Source organism: Gambusia affinis, linkage group LG18 (assembly GCF_019740435.1).
Source record: "Gambusia affinis linkage group LG18, SWU_Gaff_1.0, whole genome shotgun sequence".
NCBI lineage: Eukaryota > Metazoa > Chordata > Actinopteri > Cyprinodontiformes > Poeciliidae > Gambusia > Gambusia affinis.
In genome coordinates, this window is record NC_057885.1 from 10382592 (window position 1) to 10402876 (window position 20285).

Genomic DNA, 20285 nt, shown 5'->3' on the forward strand with positions numbered 1-20285 from the left:
TACCCTCTAAACACACATGAAAGGATTCCTTCTTAAATTTCATGTAACCATAATGTCAGCTGTCCCATTTCAGCAATAACTTATGTTCCACCGTTTATGTGACGACCCTGTGGTCCTGTTTAATTCAGCATGTCTCGACTGTCTTTAGACTGAGCTTCAGCTAGATTCAAAAATGACTGACTAAACATGTCTGTATGTTTCAAAGAAGGTGGATTTAATAAACAATGAATCCAAAAAAATTTTTTTTTTTTGCAGTTTTTCATTTAAAGTAGGAACACAAGCTGACAGAGATCTGAACAAGACTGAATGCTACAGAGGGGTGGATTCATGCCGATGGGAAAGGAAAGTGGCTTCAAGCTTTTTTGCATGGTTTTGAATTTTTTGATTTTAAGTCAGCTTCAATAAAGGAAACACTAGTCCTCTAGATCATCTGTTACTTTAGGAGACATAATTGCTAATTTAATAGGAATTGCCTATCTTTTTAATATGCAGTGCTGTGCTTAGGGTGTGTTGTGTTTTTTTTGTTTGTTTGTTTTTCTGGTGTGAGGCCCTTACACCTGCTGTTGCAGAATCACTATGGTCACTTAGGATTCATGAAATATATAGTCATAAGTATTCATATATCCCTTGTACCTTTTTCATTTTGCAACCACAAATTTTGGTAACAAAACTGAAGTAAAAGGACGTATGGTTTAAAAATGTAATAACAAAATCAAAGTAGAAAAGTGTCAGTACTTTTCAGTTTTAGCTACAAGTCTATTTGATTTTGTATTGTAGCTGCGGTAAGATTAAATCAGCAAATGGGAACGTCTAATATTTAGGTCTGAATTCTAGTCTGTATAGGAATATAGGAACAAAGAGTTGTATGCATGTTACACTTACAGCAGGCTAGTTAGTTAGCTGGGCTAAGGTGATAACATTTTCAAACATTGATATCGAAGATACACAACTAATCAATCTATTAACCAATTAATCACCAGGCAACTCTGTTAAAACAACGTCTGTATCCCCCACACACTGGGTTTCAGACTATAATGCCCAAAACAGACGTATAACTGGCCAGAAACCAGTTTTCTTACGCACTATATCTCTGGCTACTTGTAAACAATATGTGATCCGACTGAAGCGAGCCGTCATCTTTGATTGGCGTGTTAAACCCGTCAGCATGATAAAATGAACCTGAGAACCTATCAGATCCAGGGCGGTTACAGCAGTGGCCAATCAGATTTCAGGGGTGGCACCAGTCCTCTCCCCCACCCCCTGAGCCAACGCACGGTCAGGTAGCATACCTGTGTTTCTCCGAAGGATGCAGCCTACTTTGGCAAGGTATTTTATCATTTAATAGACTGGATTAGTATTCCAAATATCTGTATATCTATTCTTCCCAGTAAAAAAGGAACTATTGAGTTATCCATAATATGATTATTTTACAGCTTTCTTAAAGTAATTCTCCCTAGAACAAATGACATTACATTTCCCACCCATGTGTATTGTGTTAATTGCGAAACACATCTACGAGTATGTAATCTGGGATAACCATAGATAGATGAAATTATGTTTTTATGTTTTGATTACTGTCTCTAAACAGTAATCATGGTTTCAGTTATCTGAAATTAGACTAATTTCAGATAACTATGATTCAATTATTACCAGTAATGATTGTTTCCACATAGATAAAATAGGAAACCTTTTACGTTTTGCGTTTCTTCTTCTCTGCAGGAACACTTCCTGTGTTAATACACAATAGTACCAGAGAAAATGGCTATTTCAAATTTGATCTGCTTAAATTAATGTTTTCGATTAATGCTTAAAGTGTATACCATCCTGTACATACATGGTAAGGTTCGCCTAGTCTATTGTAAACAGTGTCCAACAAAATGTGAAAATAGAAAATCGGAAAATTTCAAACAGATGAGTTTAAATAAGTTTAACATGTCCTTGGAACATTCATTATTAATTGTGTTACTGTCATTTTATTTGTAATTTGTAACATTCGATGAATTTACACTTGAAATAAGCCAAAACTAGTTGTATGTAACTTTTAAGCAAGAAATATGAACTTGCTTTAAGTCAATAAATCCTTAATATTAATGAAAAAGTGCATGTTCCATTGACAGATTATTTCACTTGTAACATGGAAAAATGCCTTGTTAAAAGTGAAATAAGACCTGACCACTACCTCACCTCCTTTGGTTTTTAGGGGTTTTGAGACATCTCACTTATCTCTTGCTTGTGCAACTGGAATCATAAATATCACTTCTAGTAGTAATAATATTCATGTCAATAGCCTTAATTTGTATTTTGTCTGTTAATAATACCATAATAAATTATGTTATTCCAGTCTAATATAGGAGTACTAGATAGGAGCTGCTGTTGATTAAATGCTAAAATAGCTTGCCATAACCTCTGAATTTAGACACACCTTTAAGGTGTGTCTAAATTGAATGACTCGGTTTTCTGCACTTAAAATGTTCCCATACAGGTATTCTGCACCTTATAGCAGTCGGTTCCCAGTGGTTGCCTGGCGTCTCTAAGCAGTAATCATGATTCCATTTGTGGAAAATTTGGTAAGTTCATAATTTTTATGTCACTTTTTGCAGCTTTCACCTTTCAGTCAAGGATTTTTGACTAATTTACAAACGTTCCATGTTGTGGGCCAGTACCTCCTCCCTTCCTGTTCTTACTAAAAACTTTTTTCTGGGCCTCTCTCTTTCAGGCTATCAAAAGTTATTATTTTGGTAAACTTGGAACTCTTCAAATCAACTCCATCTGATTTGAAATTACTTGTGGTTTTGTTTGACCTGGTCAAGTTTGTTCATAAAAATTAAGATGTTTCCATCACATTTGTGTCACAATAAGTCAAGTTGCGTAACCCAAGTGTTACACGTCTCAGGTGAAATGAAACTGCTGTAACAAATGATGTTTTATATTCTTGTCTCTGCTTCTCCTTTCTTCCACGTGAGAAGCCTGTAACAAGAACAGCTCCAGTGAATGAGAGAGCGACCGCCGTCTTCTTCCCCAAACTCTGTCTTTATTACAAATTCTCAACATTGTAAAATCATGAAATTAGACAATAACTTTTCCTTTGTGTAATCATTTTCAAAGTATCATACTGTTGCTTCAAAACAACCATATTCTATTCACTTCAACAAACAATATCAGCTCCCACCAGCTGTGACCACGCCCAAGGGCCAAATCAAAATAACTCCACAATCAATTTAAATCTGTAAGATGTACATAAAAAGAAAACCTATTTCTTATGTGCAATGAAATTGTAAGGCTAATAATGCCCTTGAATTATAATAATTCTGAAAAAAAAATATAATCATATGATTAATTGCATAATTTAAATTGGAAATATTTAGATAACTAAACCTACATTAAGCTCTAAATAACTACGCTAAAATCGATTACACAGTATGGGGAGGGGAAAGGTAACGTCTAAAAAAAAATAAATATTTGCAACGCTGATGAGAACCAATTACATGTAGCAAAGAAAACAAAAAGTAACATCAACGCTTCCGATTAATGGATAACACAATGAGTCAGGATACCACCGAAGTCTAACAAAATTGGGTCGGGAAGTGTATAGGTAACTTGATACATGTAGCGAACTCTTATAACGGTCGTGAAACAGCCGTTATTGCTACAATCTTGCTAACTGTAATCATGAACAAAATCACTTTTTTCTCCATCTTTTAAGCACATCCGTCATGTAATTGTGAAATTGGTACGGAATTAATTTGTAATTCAACATTTCTTTAGCGTTTACGGTGTCCACCAGCTTCTCATCACTAACCTGTAACAAGAACAGCTCCAGTGAATGAGAGAGCGACCGCCGTCTTCTTCCCCAAACTCTGTCTGAAGGGCGAGGGGGCGGGGCTCCTCACTCTAGGTCTCCTGGTGGAGCGCTGTCTATAATTTGGTTCCCTTTTTTTTTTTTCTTTTTTTTTTTATTTGGCGTGATATATTGGTAAATTTCACTCTAAAAAAACATATATAATGCATTGCAATAATTTATGTGGTGGCTTATACACTTAAATTTTCCCGACTATATAAACAAATGACGGTTACAATCTTGCACTTTATAGTGTATCACACAAGGACAAGTATTTAACTCTGATACGGTCTTGGCGCGACGTTCAGGGGATCCGCGGCAGATGTCACGGTTTGCCAAGTCGCGTCAGACTGTCGGACCCGAAACCAAAACACCTCGTAAAAGCAGACAGGATCCAATGGCCACCTTCTGTTAAGGATTTTAAACATGTTGTTGCTTGTGCTTTATGATTCATAGGCAGATTTCGACCGCATCCTGTCTCTACAAGATAACAAACTGGTGGTGGTGGAATTCACAGCTCGGTATTATCCTAACTGCCAAACGATAGAGCCACTATATGAAGTAAGTAGATGTTTGGGGCTCATAATGTTAGCAGAAGGTGGAAAACATTTTTGTATTACCCCTACAAAAGCAGCACATTCTGGCATGATCCATTTAGATAACTTGCAAAAAGGAAACGTTCAACCAGTTTAGACAATATCTTCTGTTATTGCTCTTGCACTAACTTGCTGCATGTAATTTTTTCAAAGTTACAATCCCTTCTTTTGTAGGCACTGGCAGAGGATCCTGAAAACAAAGATATGATTTTCTTGAAGGTGGACGTGAATAACGGTGACGTAAGTATCCTTTTCAATATTGTTTGTCTAACAAACACCATAACAAGGCATTTTATAGGAATTTGAATCCAGATGCAAAGAAAATGATTCCAATAAATTATGCTTGAAAATGTCAGGATTTATAAATGTTATAGTTATATCCATCCATCCATCCATCCATCCATCTTCTTCCGCTTATCCGGGGTCGGGTCGCGGGGGTAGCAGCTTCAGAAGGGAGGCCCAGACTTCCCTCTCCCCAGCCACTTCCACCAGCTCCTCTGGAGGAATCCCAAGGCATTCCCAGGCCAGCCGAGAGACATAGTCCCTCCAGCGTGTCCTGGGTCTTCCCCGGGGTCTCCTCCCGGTGGGACGTGCCCGGAACACCTCACCAGGGAGGCGTCCAGGAGGCATCCTGACCAGATGCCCGATCCACCTCAACTGGCCCCTCTCGACGTGAAGGAGCAGCGGCTCTACTCTGAGTCCCTCCCGGATGACTGAGCTTCTCACCCTATCTCTAAGGGAGAGCCCAGCCACCCTACAGAGAAAACCCATTTCGGCCGCTTGTATCCGCGATCTCGTTCTTTCGGTCGTGACCCAAAGCTCATGACCATAGATGAGTGAGGGAACGTAGATCGACCGGTAAATCGAGAGCTTTGCTTTTTGGCTCAGCTCTCTCTTCACCACGACGGACCGGTACAGCGCCCGCTTGACGGCAGACGCTGCACCAATCCGCCTGTCGATCTCCCGCTCCCTTCTTCCCCCATTCGTGAACAAGATCCCGAGATACTTGAACTCCTCCACTTGGGGCAGGACACCCCCCCTGACCCGGAGAAGGCACTCTACCCTTTTCCGGGTCATATATATATAGTTATAGTTGATCATAGTTATAGTTATATATATATATATATATTTATTTTATTTTTTTTTTTTAATTGCGGCAGGAAATCAGTGGATAAAATTCTTCTCAAGTGTTTGCTTCTGTACTGCTAAATAAATTGTTGATTTTATTGCAAAATCAGTAAACGAGCTCTAATTTAAGAGCAATTCTGTGGCCTGATGGCAGTGTGAATAGTACACTCCCACCTTATACTCGCCTGACAGCTTCTCTGGAATTTAAATCCGTAACGTACAAATGCAAACGGACAAACTTTACAATAAGGTGTAAACATTACAGTGTTTGTCCAGTCTTTTGAGTCAGTGGGATGTCTCTAATTCATATTCTGACCTGATGGTTTATTCTTCAGTTTCTGATAGGCTAAAGTTGAACTCATTCCTAAAGTTTCAGCTGATTGGTCCATTAATTGTTTGAGCTTCTTTTATTTGTATTTAGGAGGTGGCAGAGAAGTGCAGAATCAAAGCCTTACCTACATTCCAATTCTACATAGATGAAAAGAAGGTAAGTACAAGCACTCAGTGAAGACCATGTCACAAGGGATAAAGTACAGACATGTTGTTCCAGATGCTAACATCTAACATGCTTTGTCTGAATTTTTTGTCAAGATATCATTTAAACCCTCCCAACTTTACTGGAACCAAATCCAATCATCAGGTTAGAAATTTAGCTAGATAAAGAGCCTGGCTGGAAATCTTTAGGTACATCAGTTTCACAACTAGGTTGGCAGCTAAAAACTATTTCCCCATGATTCATTCATTCATTTTCTCTAAGTGATAAACATGGGAAACTCAACCAAGCAGGTGGTCTGTATATTTCACAAAGCTTCAAAATGATACAAATGAGGACATCAAAAAATATTTTCTGGTGTTTCCCACAGAAAATCTATGTAAAAGCAGATGAGCATATTCTCTTCAGTTCATCTTCCTTTATCTGAGTTTCTCCGGTTTTTAAATGATTGACAGGTTTAATAAACTCTGAGGTAGAGGAGTTTGTTGACTGATCCTGTCTGACTTAAAAGGAAAGCCACGTTTCCTTACATTGATCTAGTCTTTGTACATTTAGAAAAATGCAGCTAGTGATAATATTTTCTAAGTTTCCTCCCTTTCTGTTCACTTTTAAATAACTAATTTTGACAAAGCTTTTCATTTAGTGTGATAACAACAACCCAACGCATTCAGAGCTCCAGGATCTGGATGAGTGAACGTGAAACATTAAACTAGACGTGCACCATCCTGCAGCTGAATTTAGATTTATGTTCACTAATCTGTAAGTAGTTCTTAAAACGATCTAAAGCTCCCAAATTCACTGAGTTCAGGGAATTTCTATTCATTTCTCGTTACTTATTTTCAGCAGCCAACTTGGAAGAAGAGACATTAAAATATTGGAGACGATGGAAGTTTGTCGTCTCATGGACGATAAAAGTTCTTCTTTTCTGTCTTTCAGGTGGATGAATTTTCTGGTGCTAACGGGTTAAGATTGAGAGACAAAATTGAACGGGTGAGGGAAATTTACTGCTCACCATTCCAAATATGACCACACTGCGCTGTTTCCTTCAGTGTTTGTATGGATCACCCTTAATAATTGACTACAAATATATTTGAACCTGATTAGTGACATTTTGTGAGTTGGCTTTGATCCTAAAATGTTCTGAATGTTTTCAAAGATGTGGATTTAATAAATGATGAATCACTGATTGCAGCGTTTTATTTAAGTGAAAGAAGAATAAACAAAAGATATAAAAAGTATATTTAACTTCAACAACTTCTGTAGACATGTGAAGAAAATTAGAACACCCTGCCAAGAACTAGTGTGTTTCTTTTCTACCATGGTTGGACAAATATTTATCACTTTCAACAATAGCAAAAGATTAAAAGATGTAGACAGTAAAAACTGAAGAACGGACATTTTAAGATTTTCTGTTGAGTTATAAGCACAATTTTTTGGACAGGAATGAAATAGGACACACCCCAAATTTGCTCCCACTTCAAATTACATAAGTTGTAGATCATTAGTGCACTGATTCACAAGAGCTTTTCAGTTTCTTTTGTGGTATAATCCTTCAAAACTGCATCTGTCTCACGGGGCCCTACTTTAGGAATGCAGACAAGTGGGAATGTTTAAGAGGAAACTCAGTCTTGATTTGTTTTGTAGTTTACAGTTAAACCGTTTCATTGAGATTAGAATTTCACTCTGCTTTCCTCTCCTCCTCTCATACGAGGCTTTGATGGTCCTAGTTAGATACTGTGGGTGTCAATATGTGCAGATAATAACGGGTACTGGGCCTCACAAAAGCACTGATACGCCTTAAATCAAATTTTACGTTAAAAACTTCAAAGCACTTTTTGGGGATTTTAAGTGATTGGCAAACACAACGTCCATTTTAGTGTCGTGGAAGAGCTTTTCAGCTTCTTTTGTGGTATTAAAGTTGCGCACGACACCAAGAGACCTAAGCGCCTCCATTTGCGTAAAATAAAACTGACCCAACCAGGCGGACTTCAAATGGGGCAGCAAACATCTTCAGTGCAGACTGAGGGTCATGACCTGACGACACCAACGAAACCACGAAAAGCAAAAAGGAAACTCCCCATCACTTCACCATGAGGTCTTGCCCATGAGCACTACAAACAGGACAGGTCACCCGTTATGGAGAATGAGTTCGCTTCTGCATCTAGTGGATCTAGATGCAGATAAACATGCACGGAAGAGAACAAAGGCCATGCAAATACATGTAAGAAACCATAGCAACGCCGTCACCGCTGAGCTGCATATTCAGGACCGCTGCTCTTAAAGATCAAAGTATGTCAGACAAAGGTTTCCGGCAGCGGGGGCCTGTAATTAGATCAGGATTCAGGACACAGACGCAGCGTTTGATGCAGCTTTGTTTAAACCGATTGAAGCAAACTGACAATGAAACTGATAAGGCAAGACAGATTTGTACTCAAACTCAGTTTTACTCAGTTATTATCGACAGTAGAGAGAAAATCTAAAAACTAGAATGCTCAAAGTGTGCCTCTCTTGTGACGTTTTGTATACCTTTGTGAAATGATCGGCCACATTACATCCTAAGATGGAAAAAAAAAAAAAAAAAAAAAAAAACAGGCAGCGTAAATGTAACGGTTAAATTTCAGCAACATAGATGATTATTAAAGTTTGAAACTGTTGACGCGAAAAAATGATACATCTTAAAAACCTGTGATAAGTGCTAATTAAGTTAATTTCACAGCAAATAAAAATATTAGCAGCTGCTCATGTTAATGCTCAGCAGATATTGCCAATCCAGTACCTTTCTGTTACATTCTTGTGTTTTCCAGTAATGAAGTTCACTTACATTTTTACATTAATGTAAGTTTTTCACTTTGGCTGTATTGTCTACTTGGGAATAAATAGTAAAATCTTCATATATATATATATATATATATATATATATATATATATATATATATATATATATATATATATATATATATATATATATATATATATATATATATATATATATATATATATATATATATATATATATATATACTCATAAATTTATACTTTGAACCCACCTAGCACGATACAGAATGAAACTCTTCACAATGTGACTTTGACTGCACGCAAGTGGCCCAACAGCTCAAAAATAAAAGTCTCAGTTACTGTCATGACCAAGTGGTCAGCCACGAACACCAACTTTGCCAGATTAATTGTTCTCTAGCTTCATTGATGATATTTTTCTTTCTTGACGTCCAGCAAACTGCTAAAACTCCTGCTCTTACAGACAAGCTTAAGCTTGTTGATGTCGATGCTACTTTCTGTCTTTAATCCTACTAAAAATCAAGGGAGTAGTTTGTTCCATGTATGTCCACTAAACCTTGAAACTCTTAAAATAAAATAAAATACAAAAAAAAGAGTCAAAAGATAAAGCAAAATGAATGATATATTTCAAAATGGTAGTTATTTTACTCTGCATAAATGTCTCTAAAAAGAGTTCAAGGAAAGAAAAAAGAAACAAAACATTGGTGCCTCTGTTGATAAAACCGACTGCATGTTGCTGTCAATGTTGGGAAACTGATTAAGAAACCGAAGAGGCGACCAGGTTCTGTGTTATGCAGACGTTTGTGAAACGACTATTACCACAGAATCTATATCTGGTAAGCATCGCAACCAAGTTGGAAGTTGGATCATAGATGTTTGCATGACTTCTCTCTTGACATTGTGTTTCTTTTCCTGTTTGGTAATGTTGCAGTGCCAGGGTTTACATTTATAAAACTACTTGAATGCCTCAATATTTCAACCAGACTTCTGTATTATATCTGGATTTGTTTTCCACAAAGTTGTGTTTGACAAAGAACTGGAAGAAAACAAATATATGTGAAGTACTTTGTGATACTACATGACTACATTCACAATTTTACTCTTTCAAAAGGTCTCCTTTTGAGTCTGGAGGTAAAACCAGGGTTTAGTTTCAAAAGAATGAAAAGAAGGTTCTGGTTTTGAAACAGGACCTGCAGGGTGTTTTCTTTTGTTTACTCAGGTGTTTAAAATATGTTTTCTCGTCACTCCCTAAGAATCAAAAACGCAAAGCACATCCTGAGGAGGTAGCTGTGATGACAGAGCCTTTTTGCTAGCCCAGATCAAGACTATTGCTCAATAAATATTGTTAGAACTGGAATTTCAGGGTGTTGTGTTGGCACAGAGGTTGAGAACAACCCACATCAGGAGGCCTTAGTCCTCAAAGCGGCCATCGCAGGTTCGATTCCCGGCCTGGCGACCTTTGCTGCACGTATTCCCCCTTCTATCATTACCCACCTTACTGTCAATTTACTATCAAATAAAGGTTAGAGACAAAACCTCCCCCCCAAACAAAAATAAAAAAAAACTGGAATTTCTCTTTGGCATCAAGTATAAAATTCAAACCAACTCCTGGGAGCCATTGAGGTCTGCAGCCTGATTGTGGGGAACATTCAGACTGAATACAGTGTGTGTTAGCATCAGGAAGAGTGACTCAGCTCTTTGTGAACACACACATCTACTGACTGCTGCAGTGAAATCACGTGGTTTTCTCTAAATGTGATTGCTGGCTGTTTGCCCAGAGTGTGCTGCTGTTGTCCAGAAAACAGGGGCTGACAAAAAAAAAAAAAGAGAATATTTTAATCTATTTACAACAACAGATGTATACAGCACTGGCAATAGAAAGTAAAAAACGAAAAAAGAAATTAATCTTATATCGTGACAGTATAATCTCACACTTGCTTAGAAGAATCTAATCTGTAAATGATTCAGAGACTACAAACGAAAAATCCACTGATAAGAAATAATTGTTTTAAACGAAATCAGCGATAGTATAATCAGTTAATACTTTGTATAATAAAGCCTGTTTTTGCAACATGAATAACACTTGCTGGAATATTCAATGTAGAAATATTCAAGAGAAGAGATCCTGGCAGAAATGTAAGAAAAAGAATCTGATACACCAGTTATTTGGCAATCTCTCAATCACCAAGACGATCTAAGGTGTGGTCTAAAGACATCTGACTGGCACGTTTTGTTTGTACTTAGTAAGTTACTTCCTCCTCATCTGAAAGTAAATATGTGGCCAAGAGCCATGATGGAGCCAGAGCTGTGAAACAATAGCAGGTTTGGATGTCGGTGGATGCGAGTTCTGCGTTCCAAGTGGTTCACAATAATGCTGAAAAGAAAGGATGCATCGTTTTAATCTTGCAAAATCATAACAGGAACGTTTTTTTTTTTAAAGTGGAAACATTAAACATGAAAAAAACGGAGTAAAAATAAATAGTGTACAGAAGGTGTGCTGTTGCTCAGTGTTTAGTAGTTGGTGGAGGGAATTCAGGTCAGTTCATAGCAGAATTCATGGTTTATTTCACCAACTCAAATGTAAAACTTTTTAAGACAATCAATTCAATTCAACACCTGTATGTTTAACACTTGTATGCTGTGGTGGCGTAGGGGATAGCGCAACCCACATTTGGAGACCTTGAGTCCTCGACGCGGCCGTTGCGGGTTCGATTCCCGGAGCCAACCGACATTTGCTGCATGTCTTCCCCCCTTTCCTGTCAGCCTACTGTCATATAAAGGACACTAGAGCCCACAAAAGACCCCCTGGAGGGGAAAAAATATATAAATTAATAAAAAATTTGTGCATCAAAGTAGACAAAGCTTTGAGTCGAATTGAAATAGAAAATGAGCCAAAGGTACAGCCAATTAGATAAAAGTAGTTTAAGGACAACAAAGTGCAATGTTTTGATTGGCTGACACAAAAAGCCTCTTAAAACACCCTCTCGCTTATTGTCCAGAAATTTAGCAAATAAAAACATATTAGGCAATTTTATCTGAGCTAAAACAGGAAACGTTCAGTCGGATTTGAAGCCAGGCAGAGAGACAGTTGTTATGTAAATGTTTATCTACGTTAAGCTGAAAGATGATTCTAACATTGCATTTAAAAACAATAGAGCATTTATTTACATACAAAATGAGCAACGTGTTTTTAGTGGCATTTTATGCTTTAATAAAAAGGTGAATAGTTTACACATATACACTGGAACATGACATCAAATAGTTTTTACACATCGTACAAGTATATAGCAGCAAATGTTTAATACTGTTGAGTCTGTATATGACAAAAAATACAGCTTTAATTTACAGAACGGTTCTTGCTTTGCCTGTGCGGAGATGAGTGGATGGTTTTCATGTGTCATTTATACAAAGTTCCCTTCATAAGATGTTCCTCAAGGAGGCAGGTGAAGGTTTCAGAAGTGGTAGTATCCCGACTTCCTCTTCCTGCAGCGACAAATAACCAGGCATTAAATCAGAACAATTAAATCCCTTTCCTTTCTACGCAGGTTTTAGATTAGTGAGGGTTATGCATGGCAGAAGTGATCATAACTCTCAAATTTCTTTATCTGAAGCTGGAGTTGTGAATGTATTTACATGAGATATTATGAGTAAAACAAAAGGAGAGCGCAATTAAGTAGGAGGAATATGATATATCTGGTAGAAATGTTGATTTCTAGATGTGTAACGCTACTAGGGATAGAGCCTAATTGACTTTGGAAGCATTGGAAGTATTTTTTTTCCTAATTTTCTGCTGAAATTTATTCAAATCTTTTAATGCTCCAATGTTTTCAGACCCTGCTGGTTTTGACTGGGACACAATGGATCCATTTTGTTCTTTTGTATTTAGGTTATTTTACCAAAGCACCAAATGCTCCCAAGTTAAACTACACTATCTTATGTGTAGTAATATGCCTCAAATTAACAAAAATCTCCATATCAACAGAATAAGACAAAAGAGAAGTTTTTCACTCAGAGGAATGTGTGTGTTCATTTGGCGAGTCTTCAGTATCTTGAACGCTGGGCGATCGATCACCTGGAGCAGTTATGTCCGCTCCAACCAGGAGTGCAGCTGCATCTGTTCGGCCTGATGCATCTTCCCCCGTTCAGACACGGCGACGAACACACAGCTGCGAGAAGCAGGGGAACACGCAGGAATGCAACCATCAGAACCGTCTTCATGAAACAAACGGTGTCCACAGGTCACCCTTTAAGAAAGCTAACTGAAACAAACGCTCCCTGAATAATTTGCTAACCCAGACGGAAAGTGCGGACGGCGTCAACTCACCAGTGTGACACCGGGTGCCCGTCCACCCAGAGGGACACTCGCATTGGTACGGCGCCACGCAGTGCCCACCATTCAGACACGGCAAGATGCAGATAGCTGCAATAAAAACAGGGAGTGCGTCAACATGTCTGGGAAACAAGCAAAGAAAACTCATAAAGTGAACAACAAAGATTCAGGTCTGCTTTTTATTATACTTTGAACTAAACCTGAACTCTTTTCAAAGTTCTTTATCCAGTGATATTCACCACAGCTGGTCTACATCTGGAGGTAGACGTAAACCTGATCTGAGAAATAAGTTAATCAGCAGAATCTGATGCCAACATGGCGACGATGGCACCGCTTTGGCTGTGCACTGCATGCGCTTAAACAATGAACTGTGGGCCTGCATAGGTCATTGACCTTTTATAAAGGAGGATTACTTTGCTGCTGGGTCGACTGGAACAGCACAAAGCACTGCCAGCGCGTGTATGTCTACATTATGTATGCTACAGTATGTTTGAAAAGGCTTCATTTAAAAAGACACAATTATTTCCCCACTGAATACAAGCTTTAAAAATAAAGGCTACATTTATCTACGTTGTTCAACGTGAGACCACTGGGGGGCGTCGGCGTCTCAGAAGGCAGGGAAGTTGATGGTTTGAAGCCCTGCTCTGTCTGTTTTCGTTGTTGCGTCCTTGGGCAAGGCTTTCCCCATTTTTCCTTGTACTTACGCTCCTCACAGAGTCGACCCATCCAGCCCTCCAGGCAGGCGCAGATGTTGGGCCGCTGGCACACGCCTCCGTTCTGACACTGCAGCCAACACCTCGCTGAGAGGGGACACGCCCAAACACACGCCAACAAACATCAGACTCGCTTTGGAGAGATTGCACAGTGAATTCACCCGCAAAAGAAAGAAAGGAACCCTTTTTTGGAAGAACATGTGACGGACCACTTAAATATGAAACATCATGCGCACAGGAACTAGAGGTCGCATGCAACAGCATCGTTTCCCCGGGACACAGCGGTAAAGAGAGCATACACACAATCTCAGCAAATGTCATGAAGGAATCTGCCTGGACTCAGCTTTTGCTTGCAAGACAGATGGAGTGATAAATAGGTTTCATACAGCCTGAACAATTCTTTCTACTTCATTAATTTCCACTTAGATTTACCAATTTTATTACTGTCTTTTTCTCTGTGCCAACACATACAGATGCTACTAAATATGAGACTACAAAATTAAATGTACAAAATAATAATCTAAATTACAATTTATGGTTTCAAATTCACCCCCCTGAGGTTTAGGCCAGTTTCAGAACGGCCTAAACCTCCTTTACTTACAACTTATACTGTAAAACTGATCAAATTATTATTTTAAATAAAAGGATTCAAGGATTTTGATCGTCGTACCATTTTGCATTTCGCTTGCTTGTGGTGTGAAATTCAAACTCAGGTCCCAGACGCGGAAGTTTGATAAATAAATAATGGAATACTCAATGCTGCAGATGTGTGTGTAAATAAATAAATAAAAAGTAAAAGAGGAATTTAGAAACTAGATTTCCAGTTTTTCATGCTATTAGAGAAATTACTACTTTTCTTTTTAATTCAAAAGGTTGTTTTTACTGTGAAAAATGTTTATGTCAATACTTAAAAGCTCAGTAAATCAATTATAAAATAAACTAACGTTCTAAAAGTAATAAAAATGATGTTATAAAAAATAAATAACCTAAATCTTCCACTATGCTGTCCAGGTTTAAGCTGACGGGTTGTTTTGATCACAGCTGAATCCAGGCTACAAGTTCACTTCTATAGAGACAGCAACCTGTGTTTCTAGTTTTTAACCCTTTCCAGAATCCCCCACCCTCGTTTACATGCAGAGAGGAAACATCATAAAGGACCTGCAGCAGAGAAGCAGTGGTTTGGTTTAGATAGTAAAGAGCTGCAGTAAGTCAGACAGGAAGAGAAACCCCCTCCACTCGTCTCTCTACCTCTGCATGTGGGAGGCGGCGTCCAGGTGCCGTTTTCCTGACACCTGCTCCTGTCAACGCCCTCCATGGTGTAGCCGCTGAAACACGAGTACACCGCCACGTCCCCGAACTGGAACACCGCCCCCCGCACCAACCCGTTGGCCACATGGAGTGGGGGGCCACAGGACACCCCTGGACAACAGCCACCAGTTACTCACTAAGGTAGTTTTATGTTAGAAGGTTCTGTTGCAAATATGAAATCCTGCAATACAACACAACGATAATGTAAAATATTTGTGTTACGTGCGATCACAGCTCATTGGCCCCCGCGTGATCACATGAAGCGAATTGTGCACGAAACAGAGAAAAAGATTTGTGATAATTATGTTATATTCGGAATCACTTGTATTTGATTTCCATGCAACAAATGTCTAAATGCTCTAAAAGCTTGACGTGGCTCACTTCGGTGGCTCAGTAATAGCCGTCTCTGACCGTTTGGTTTGGACCAACAGGACGCTGTTCGCATCCTGCGTACAGGAGAATAAAGGTCATGCAAATGCATGCAAGGATTCGTAGCAACATCGGCTGAGCTCCATATTCAGGCAAAGGTTGCCATAGAGGGGCCTGTGATCATTTCATCCAGCAGAACAAAGACAGAGCTCGATGCAGCATCGTTTGTTTTGATTAAGAAAATGAAAAGAGAGAAATGAGAGGCAGCTTAACAAACCGGCAACATGAGAGAGGAGCCGTGAAGTGAGGAGAAGCAGCTGGTGCAAGAGGAGAGCATGCAGTGGTGTACACAGAGGTATTTCTGTTGTTCACTTTATTATCCTCAACATCGTGTCCCGATGTATTAATAAAGTCACATCTGATCAAACATGAGTTTAACACCATGACCTGGTTTCCATGCTCATCATAAAAAAAAGCAACATTACTACTGATGTTTCAGGGAGAAGTTTCATAAACAGGTTCATATAAAGCATTTCTGGAATTTCCACCTAAAGTATTAATTTTATGTCACCTTTATTTATGCGGGTTAAATAGGGACCCGCTTTAGATAAGAGCACGAAAGCCAGATAAAAAGTGGGAGTGAATAGTCCATGTAAACAAGAGGAATAGAACAGATATGATTATTATTCAAAAGAAATTATTCAAATTATAAAACAATCTGGAGCATACATTCAAAACAACTGACAAGGTGACAGTTTTGTTTATTGTGGATGATTTTCACTTCAGCCAATTTATCAGCTAGTAAAAGATAAAATAAATGTTAATATTAGTGTTGGATAAAATGGCCAGGCGGTTTACTCTGTTTGTAAAATATATTCATAAGGTAATAAGAGGAAGACACTATTCAATGTATTCCCTCATTTTAACTTTGCCTCCATTTTTAAAAAGCTGCTGCTGATGATAAAACCATCTGGCGGTTCGGTCTAATGTCAACACGGAGACAATTTTTGCAGATTTTTGTCACGACTGAAATATTAAGTAACTATAACAGTAAAAGTGAAAACTAAACGAGTACAAGTCTGTCTAAATGTCACGCTGAATCTCTTGGGTGGAAAGGTGCGACCTACTTTCACAAACTGAACTGAGGGGCGTCCAGGTCTGGTCTGGCCTGCAGGTGATGGTGCCACCGCCTTTGACCTGCTGCCCTTTGGGGCAGGAAGCGCGGACCGACTGCCCCACACGAAACTCTGGCTGGGATCCGTCGCTGTTGGTGTGTTTGATCCACCAAGGGGGAGGTGGGCAAGACTTTGCTGTGAGGGGAAAAAAAATTTAGCTGTTGTTTTTTTTTTTTTTGTCAAGATTTTTTAAGATATTTCCTTCAAAAAAGTAAAACAATCAGATATTTCTAGATTTTCATTAAGCTGTCCGCATTATATTTTAATTTTTGCTACAAGCCAAAAGGAGGACGAACAGCAGTTGCGTACATAAATATCCACTTCAAAGACAATAGGTCTCAGAAGTATACACACACTCCTATCAGTTCTCGCAAAACATCTTTCTCTTTTAATCTGATACAATGTATCTGAAAAACAAATCTGTCAGAGGAAAATCTGTAAAAATCAATCAACTTGAATAACCTACACGAGAAAAATAGTAAACTAAACTGCTATCACTTTCCTGACGTATTGTTTGATTTATTCGCATTCTGTCTGCAGGCCAAATCCTGAGCGGCTGTTCTTTTGCTAAAGTTCTCCAAATCTATTACATTGTGTGGAAACAACTAGTTCAAAGATCTCTCCAGGTGATGCCTGTGACTGTATTTGATAAATGGTGATGTGAAAGTATGCTTGAACTCGCCAAGAGACAAAGTCCTTCTTCCTCTTCAACTGCGTAGCAGATGTGTGGCAATTCTATCTACCAAGACCAAAAGTCTTTAGTCCATCTAAAGAAAATGACAAAACCATCACACATTTCACTGTGTGGACGGTTTTCTTTCTGGAATTGTGGCTCAGAAGTTCAAGATTCATTTCAATGAAGCAGAACACATTGCTTAGAAAATGGAATCGGATGTTTTCTTTGGAGGAATATTTAATCTTCTTCATCTGAAGAGAACAGGTTGTCTTCTACATCGTTTCATGTAGCGAACAACCTGCACATGACAGAAAGTCCTGCAGTTAATTTGGTGTTGCTATTTTAACCCAAAATATCCTTCCTGACCAGTTTCTGTCTTCTTTTCATGAGGAGAGGAGAAACACGTTTTTCTCGTCTCAGGAATAGGAGAGGAGAGAAACTCCTCACCTTTACAGGTGAAGCGCCTGAAGAACCTGTTTGGGACTGTCGCAACCTGTGACCTCTGGTATGACAGCAACAGGAATTACAAGTAGGCCTACAGTTGATATCATGTTTGAAATCAGGAAACATGAAAGCAAATTTTATGGTTTTGGTTGAACAAAGTATTTGTGTAAGGGTGTCCACACACAGAAAAGTAAAATTTTTATATTCCCTTCTCTCATTAAAGGTTTAAATGGTTAACCAGCTTGTTTTGGGGTTTTTTTAGACCACAAAAGTCTGGTATTTTAAAAGTGCATCAGGACACTTTTTAATTCTACCAGAATCTGTCTCTGTTGTGTAAAGACAATTTCAGCTGCCGTGGATTTGCTGATTTCAGGGGCATTTATTCAAGGAACAGCCCCCTAAAAAAAAGTGTCACAATTATGACAGAAAATTATTTTGTTAAAAAACATTGCTTTTATTTTTCTGTGCGTACGTGTTGAGAAAATTATTTCCCACCTTGACAGATGGGGAAAGTTGAACTCCAGGTGTTTCCTCCCATGCACATCACCAGGCCGTCTCCCACCAGGCTGTAGCCGCGATCACACAGGAACTCCAAAGCGCGTCCAGAGCTCAGGTTGTGCTCCTGCACTCTACCATGAAGCACCTGTTTAGGACTGTCGCAACCTCTGACCTCTGGTTGACAGCGACAGGAATTACAAGTATAATTGAAAAGAAGAAAAGAAAATGCGAGGACTTTGATAGTAAACCACATATTAAAACTCAAAGCTCGCCCTCCACACCTGCACATGTAGGTGGCGGCATGCTCCAGGTGCCGTTAGCCAGACAGGTGAGGGTCTTTGGGCCATCGAGCTGATGCCCCTCATTGCAAACGTAAGTGACGTTTTGCAGATTAGCCCCTCCTGTTTGGATCTGAGCATTTTTCACAAAAGGTGGAGGCCCACAGGAATGTGCTGAGGCTGCAGACACGTGAGAACAGATGTCAAAGGTCATGGTGGGTCATGGCGAAGTTATTCACATATTGCATTATCGAGAGGTTGTTTCAAACGCATCACTGTAGCAACAGAACGTTGGGTTTTAGTGCAGCTTTCCTAAAAACACAACTTTGATATATTTACCTCTTTTTTTTCTACTTTGTGCAAAACTGTTGCAGTAATTGACATTTACGGCAGTATTTAAAAATGAGTTGAGTAACATATGGTCTCCATTATTCAAAATCTGCTCTTTTAAACGTCCTCCGTTTTGTACCTGTGCATTTCCATTTTGTCCCTTAGTATTTCTAAGCAAATAATTTTGTCCCTTGTACTTAAACTTTTGCATATGAATTTTTATTTTTTTTTTGTAGTTAGTTACTTTTTTGAACTCCGGTGTAATTTAAGGCAAGTGTTTATATTTATATTGTTCCCATTTCAACTCTGGTCACCGCTTAGACCAGTTGACGTAAAATATGACATAGCAACTAAATAAACTCCGGCAGATCATTTTTACTGGAGAAATGTAAAAACCTTTCATTATAGGTGATCACATATAGAGTACAGAAAAGTTCCTACACTGTCTATTGATGCTTTGAAACAAATATATGAAATAGTGACCTGCACTTTTCCAAATATCGTCTATTTTGCACATAAACTCACCAACACACACTGGCTGCGTGCCACTCCATGCTCCATCTCCTTGGCACGTCTGGATAGAGTCTCCCTGAGATAAAATAGAGAAACAGAAAAACAGAGCAAGCTGATCTCCATGTTTCAAATCCACAATCACCTTTTAATACTTTACATCCAGAAACTATTTTACTCTACAAATTGCTGCATAATATTGAAGAAATTTGCTTGCCCGCTTGAGAGAATGGAAATATATATTTTTGCAACTAAACTGGTTCAAATGCTAATTCCTGCTTGGCACCAGTTCTCTATATTTCCAGACTAACACCAAACCACTGTGTTTGTATCCTGAGACCCACCTTTGCTCCAGACCAGAGAAAATAACCAGGAAGTGAAATTTATGAAACCAGCAACTACTAAAACGAGCTAGTTTTGCTTTTAACCTGCTGAGTTTTAGACAAAAACAATAAAGCTTTCCCCTTAATAACAGCAAGATTGGTTAGGGAATGCCACAGATAAATATCCCCAGGTTGTTTTAATAAACCCTGTTAAACATTTTATGCAGCTCTCATATACATCACCGCTTAGAAGGATAAAGACAGTTTCTAAAGTGTGACTGTTTAACAGTGTTCATAAAGTAAATACTTGATATTAAAACATTTGGGGGAATAATGAGACACTTAATGTCATAATTTTGAAATGCAGATACACATTCTATAGAATTCTATAGTTCTATAGAAAGTAATAATTCAGCAGAAGGAAGCTCAAACAGTTGCTAGCTGAGACAATTTTAGTCGTGAAATGTAAGTATTTTAAACAAA

General features: G+C 38.6%; 2 protein-coding genes across 10 annotated transcripts in view; one reads left to right on the forward strand and one right to left on the reverse strand.

Annotated features, from left to right (window-relative positions):
• The first annotated feature begins 2443 nt into the window (after positions 1-2443).
• On the forward strand, positions 2444-7241 carry LOC122819828 (thioredoxin-like). Its single transcript, XM_044096808.1, has 5 exons — positions 2444-2567; positions 4295-4399; positions 4609-4674; positions 5984-6049; positions 6992-7241. Exons 1-5 carry the CDS (start codon positions 2544-2546, stop codon positions 7079-7081), a joined length of 351 nt encoding a protein of 116 aa, XP_043952743.1. The 5' UTR covers positions 2444-2543; the 3' UTR covers positions 7082-7241.
• A 4794-nt stretch (positions 7242-12035) lies between these two features.
• Positions 12036-20285, reverse strand: part of svep1 (sushi, von Willebrand factor type A, EGF and pentraxin domain containing 1) — a 95641-nt gene continuing 87391 nt past the window's right edge. For 6 of the 9 annotated variants that reach the window (XM_044097669.1, XM_044097663.1, XM_044097671.1 and 3 more), the window contains 9 exons: positions 19495-19558; positions 18643-18819; positions 18359-18535; positions 16696-16878; positions 15140-15310; positions 13883-13978; positions 13173-13268; positions 12921-13014; positions 12036-12331 (listed from right to left, as the gene is read on the reverse strand). In XM_044097669.1, the coding sequence (XP_043953604.1) occupies positions 12301-12331; positions 12921-13014; positions 13173-13268; positions 13883-13978; positions 15140-15310; positions 16696-16878; positions 18359-18535; positions 18643-18819; positions 19495-19558 (1089 nt within the window). In that variant the 3' untranslated portion in view covers positions 12036-12300. The other 3 variants (XM_044097667.1, XM_044097668.1, XM_044097665.1) reach the window with 3 other exon arrangements.

What these genes read in the sequence shown, in the direction of transcription:
- LOC122819828 (XM_044096808.1), top strand. Translation starts at nt 2,544, where the DNA reads ATGATTCCATTTGTGGAAAATTTG. An exon ending in CGATAGAGCCACTATATGAA is followed by an intron (nt 4,400 to 4,608) that starts GTAAGTAGATGT and finishes CTTCTTTTGTAG; the next exon opens with GCACTGGCAGAGGATCCTGA. An exon ending in TGGACGTGAATAACGGTGAC is followed by an intron (nt 4,675 to 5,983) that starts GTAAGTATCCTT and finishes ATTTGTATTTAG; the next exon opens with GAGGTGGCAGAGAAGTGCAG.